Source organism: Benincasa hispida, chromosome 10 (genome assembly GCF_009727055.1).
Source record: "Benincasa hispida cultivar B227 chromosome 10, ASM972705v1, whole genome shotgun sequence".
Taxonomy (NCBI): Eukaryota; Viridiplantae; Streptophyta; class Magnoliopsida; order Cucurbitales; family Cucurbitaceae; genus Benincasa; species Benincasa hispida.
The window spans coordinates 13,547,976-13,553,946 of NC_052358.1; the positions used below are offsets into that span (position 1 = coordinate 13,547,976).

Below are 5,971 nucleotides of genomic sequence, written 5' to 3' on the forward strand. Positions count from 1 at the left end.
GTTCGGTGGTTAAGTTATACCAATTTTTACTATAAAAATTATTATGAAAATGTCCGTGTAGTTTGTTGGTTTTAAGGAATAAAGGAAAGAGAAGGTAAAAAATTATAATATTTTAGAATGTTGATTTTAGTTGAAACATAATTTTTGTTCCAAAAATATGGTAGGAAAAAAAAAGATCATGTAAAAATCAATTTTTACTCCTCAACTTGTCAAGTTAGGTTGATTTTCATTGCAGGATTTCGATCGCACAAAAGAAAAGAAAGGGAAAAAAAAAAGCAATTCTCTTCCTTTGGTAAACTTTTATTTGAAATATTGTTAAGTCATATATTTAGTATAAAGTTTATGGAAATTTTCTTATCGTATTTTGTTAGTGGTGGAATTAGTGAAAATTGAATTAGAAATTACAACACTTTTTTAACCATAGAATCCATTTTGATGAAATTAAAAGTTGAAGGTGAAAATTAAATTTCCCATCATCTGTCATTATTACCATTGAATAACAATTGTCATTTGTGATGACGGAATCCAATTGTAAAGAACATTAAAAGTGACATTTTAAATTGGATTAACTTTATTCTAATGCCAAAAAAAGTATGGTTTAACTGACATCTTGTATATACTATCCTAGTTTAGATGCTCAATCCTTCACCCTGCATATTAAAAAAAAAAAAAAAAAAATCTAACTTCTCGTAATTGAAAGTGTTGGAAATTTATTTATTTCATACGTTGTAGTAGTATAGATAATTTTTCATACTACTTCCAATTATTATGTGCCACGTTATCACATTTTTAAAAGTAGGTGAGATCTACTGACATTAATTTGGGGTCCACATATATTTATGAAAGCAAATTTATAATGTGAATAAATGGAATATGGTACTTACGCAGTAGTAGAAAAATTTCTTAAATACCGTAACTCTAATGATTCTAATCTGATAACAGATCGAATTAGAATTAAATTATGACAAACCAAGGAATAACTTTATTATTTTAATTGTTTGTAAATAATTTATGGTCTCCAATATTAGATAGATTTTAGTTCATATGAATTCGACATGGGATATAAATGAGTAATTTTAAGTTTATTGATATAAGTTGTTTAATATCCTCATCAAAAACGTCAAAAAAATTATAAGTTCACTTTAAAAAATAAAAAATAAAAAATAGAAGTGTAATATTAAAGGAACGAAAGATAAACAATGAAACAATATGTCTTTCTATTTATTTAGCTCAACAATTGGGAGACGAGATCAATTAGTGTAGGCTGTAGGTAGGGATGTAAACGGTTCGGTTCGATTCGATTTGGGGTCAAATCGAATCGAATCGAATTCTTTTATACAAAATCGAGCTACACCGTTTGTGCGATTCGGTTTTAAAAATCGGTTTCAATTTAAAAATTAGTTCAATTTTATAAACAGAATCGGAGATTGGAGGTGAGCCTTACTTGAGGTGAGGCTGGAGATGGAGATTGGAGGCTGGAATCGGAACAGAATCGAGACCGTCAAGACGTCGAGGGAGATGATAGAGAATCGAGATGGTCAGATGGAGATGGAATCGGGATTGTCGAGCGTCGACTATTGAGCTCGAGCCGTCAAGGGAGATGATAGAGAATCGAAATGGTCAAATGGAGATGGAATCGGGATCGTTGAGCTCGAGCCTTTGAAGGACTAGGGAGAAAGAACTGAGAGTCTGAGAATGAGAAGATTCGAAGACGGAAGAACTAAAAACCCTAAACCTAAACTAAAAGTGTATATATATATATTAAAATGGTTCAGTTCGGTTTCAGAAGCGATTTTCAAACTTGGAACCAAACTGAACCGTTTAAATTCAATTTTAGAATTCCAACGAATCGCATTGAACCGATTTTTTCGATTTTGTTGATAATTCGGTTTGGTTCGACTCAGTTTTGCAAATCGATTCGGTTTATGCGGTTTCACTATCCACCCCTAGCTATAGGGATAGAGTTGGTCAATTAAAGCTCTTGGAAGGATTGGCGATTATGGAGAGTCTAAGATGCATCAATATGAAATTTCGTGAAATTTCCACTAAAGATCTTAAAGTATGTTTGGTCCAAAGAGTTAAAAGAAGTATGAGTAAAGAAGTAAGGGTTTGTGAACTCCACTCCTTGTTTGACCCAAGGAATTTATGGGTTCCATTACTTAAAAACATCAATTTTATATCTTATCAACTCTTTATATTGTAGACCTTAAGAGTTCACAACTTCCTAGACTTCATAATTCTTTATTTTCATTCTTTACCTCAAACTTTCCCTAAGAGATCATCAATATTCTCAACAAGAAAAGCGAGAATCTTACCGGAGTTAAGAACATAGTGGAAGAAATCTTTCCTTTTGCTCCTTGTGTGGATGTGGTGATTTTTTTTTTTTTTTTCCCCTTCATCTCTCTTAGAAGAAAAAGTGTTTTTTAGTTGAATTGAGAGTATCATCTACTTTAATCGGAGAATCTCAATTATTTTAATTTTCCCAAGTTAATCTATTTTCATTTAAAATAAACTATCAGAATAATATTAAAATATGAGAATCCCTTTTGAAATATTAGATTGTTATTTATTCGTTTGGATTTAACTAATAAAATGATTTGAAAGAATGGTTTAGAGGTGGATTATCACGTGCACGGCATGAATAGTGAAATTTCCCGCCAAAAAATGCCTAACAAACCAAACAGAATATAAATACAAGAAGAAGCGTATACAAAATCAATGGAGGCAAGCCAATTACTATCTCCATCGTTCAGAAATGCAGCAGAGAGCCTTGAGTTCTTTCCGAGCAACAAATGATCACGATCATTGCAACATAATGATCTTCAGCACTCCAACACAAGAACCACGAGGAAGACGCTCTCCACCAAGCAGATCATCAATATTAATGGACGATTCCAACGCCGGTCTTCTTCCAATTTCCGATCCTCGTTTCAGCACAAAGAAACGAGATCACAATTCGCGCTACAGATTCGCCGAGAGGTGGATTCATTTGATTCCTTTGATTCTGCTCCTCATCCTCTTCATTCTCTGGTGGTCCTCTTATCCAGGTAAATTTCTTCAATCGAATAATCTCATCATCCGCTTGACGATTCGTTTCTGTTTCTTCTTGCATATGTGATTTGGTAGTTTCTTTAGTTTACTTTCCGAATCTTCCAGTCCTGTAAATTTCTTCAAGAATTCATTACAAGAACAACCAGTTTCTGATTTTTTTTTTTTCTGTTTCTCAGACGCATTCCTGTAACTTTCTTCAATCGATTAATCACATCCACTTTGCATATGTGATTTGGTAGTTTCTTTAGTTTACTTTCCGAATCTTCCAGTCCTGTAAATTTCTTCAAGAATTCATTACAAGAACAACCAGTTTCTGATTTTTTTTTTTTCTGTTTCTCAGACGCATTCCTGTAACTTTCTTCAATCGATTAATCACATCCACTTTGCATATGTGATTTGGTAGTTTCTTCTACTTCTGATTCTGTTTTTAACAAAAATTTGTTGAACTACTGCTTTAATTCAAGTTTTAATACTCTTTCCTTCGATTCTCTTTGTCTTAATTTCATCTTGTTGTTTTTTTGCCTCCTCTGCTGTTGATCAGTAATTTCCAAATCGATTTGCTAATATTTATGCATTTTTTTTCATACGAACGCAGTGAATATGGTGATCAAGGATGGAGCAATTAGCGCAGTTTATACAAACGACCAGTTTCCGGAGGCGCCGAAGTACATTGATCATGTCGAACTTGCCGTGTTAGGAGATGCCGGAATGCAGATTGCTTCGAGTCCTTTGAATGTAACCAGCATTGGCGATCGAGATTTACGGATACCGAGTAAGGTTGATTGAGAGATGATTTTTATCTCATTTAGAATCCAAGATTAATTTCACCGAAAATCAAGAAGTTGATGGAGATGAGAGGTTGACAATTTACAGAACTGTCCCCAAACGGATGCATTAGCATCACATTTACTCATACGATATATACATAGAAGAACAGAGAAGCATAATAGCAAATATTCAATGAAAGTATTTTGGAAACTCAAGGTTAATTTGATTCTGATCTTTCCCATTCTTTTAAAAAAATATATATATTCATAAGCAACTTTGACAATATGTGAATGTCATTTTTATAACTTAAAATATTGTTTTTTTCTCTCCTATCAATGTTATGATAAAAGTGCCTAACACTATATATTTCAAATTAATCTAGAGTGATAGATTTAAGGTATTTATTTATTTATATGTTTCTAAAATTCAACCTTTTCTTAAATTGTGTTAGAGTTTGCTTTGTCACATATTTAACATTTTTTCTCTTTTGGAATTGAACATTTTTTTTTACTTGCAAGAATGAACCATTATTAATGTCCTAAAACCTCGTAGTGTAGCGTTAGTTGAATCAATGGTTGATTAGTTTTATATTACTTGTGCAATAATCAACCTAAGATCCATAGTTATATGATAGAACTTAAACATGTATGTAGATTACGTTTAAGTGATAACCTAAATGGTTTGTAGTATATGGATAAGGTTGAGTGCCTTATCTTGGTAACATTACTGACTCACGTTGTAGTTAGTACAATTATTGTAAAGTACTACAAATGATACAATCCTTATCATTTTTGTAGAGACATATGAGCGGGGTATCTTATACAAAAAAGTTTGTATAAAGGCCGGATCACGAAATGTTAAGTCTTTTTATAACGTCGTTGCTATAAGAGACTTACATTTTACCAAGATGACGATTTGACTTTAATCTTGAGTAAATTGTGAAATCCTTTGATTGGTATGGTGAGAGTGGCCAAATTCGTCAACTCAATAGACCTACCATTGAGATTGTTTGATTGGGGAATTGGGAACACAATTACGCAATAAGAAATTCACTCATTCCCTATAATTAGGGTAAGAAGATAAATTGCTCCTTAAATACTGATTCCGGGGCTTAAACAATAAGGCGTCTCATCCTGTCCTAGTTCGAGAAGGGTTCGGTCATAGTTAGACTATGACTAATTGTTCATTAGAGGGATCAACGGTATTTAAGGAGTTATATGTAATACAGGGGTAAAACGGTAACTCGACACAACTGTACTTACGAGCAATTTGTGAATGGTCAACGCGCCGTCGATTGGTTATATCCAATAGACACAAATATATCTATAGTGCAAAGAGTTTAGCTGTCGGTCTTTAGTGGAGTGACTACAGTTAATGAATGTTGATTAATTTGATTAAAAGAGTTTAATCAATTAATTATGTATCATTGGAACTTTAATCTATAAGTCCATAAGGTCCCCTCGTTAGCTCAATGGGGACTGATAGGAATCAAATTAATTTTGGTGTGATTTGAATGGTTCAAATTAATTAAAGAAAATTAATTGTATAAGATACAGTTAAATAATATATATTGATACATTATATAATTTAATGTATGTTGATAGATTTTTATGAGAGAAATAAATATTTGAATTTGATTCAAATATTAATTATATGAATATGATTCATATAAAAACTATATATTAAAATTTAGTGTGAATATGATTCAGATTAAATTTATATAGTTTTATGAGAGAAATAAATATTTGAATATGATTCAAATATTAATTATATGAATATGATTTATATAAAATCTATATTTTAAAATTTAATGTGAATATGATTCCTATTAAATTTATATAATTTTATGAGAGAAATAAATATTTAGATATGATTCAAATATTAATTATGTGAATATGATTCATATAGAAACTAGATGTTAAAATTAATATTAATATGATTCATATTAAATTTATATAGTTTGATGAGAGAGGTTGTTATTTGAATGTGATTCAAATATTAAAATATATTGATTGTGATTTATATAAAATCTATGGAATATATTATATGTGATTTAATATAAACTATAGGTTATATGTTATATGTGATATAACATATTGTTTAATATTTATATATTAAGTTAATATATATATATATAATTCAAATTCAAATT

General features: G+C 30.8%; 1 protein-coding gene across 1 annotated transcript; it reads left to right on the forward strand.

Annotated features, from left to right (window-relative positions):
- The first annotated feature begins 2,755 nt into the window (after positions 1-2,755).
- LOC120088933 lies at positions 2,756-3,837 on the forward strand. Its single transcript, XM_039046370.1, has 2 exons — positions 2,756-3,047; positions 3,647-3,837. Exons 1-2 carry the CDS (start codon positions 2,756-2,758, stop codon positions 3,835-3,837), a joined length of 483 nt encoding a protein of 160 aa, XP_038902298.1.
- Positions 3,838-5,971: the final 2,134 nt, after the last annotated feature.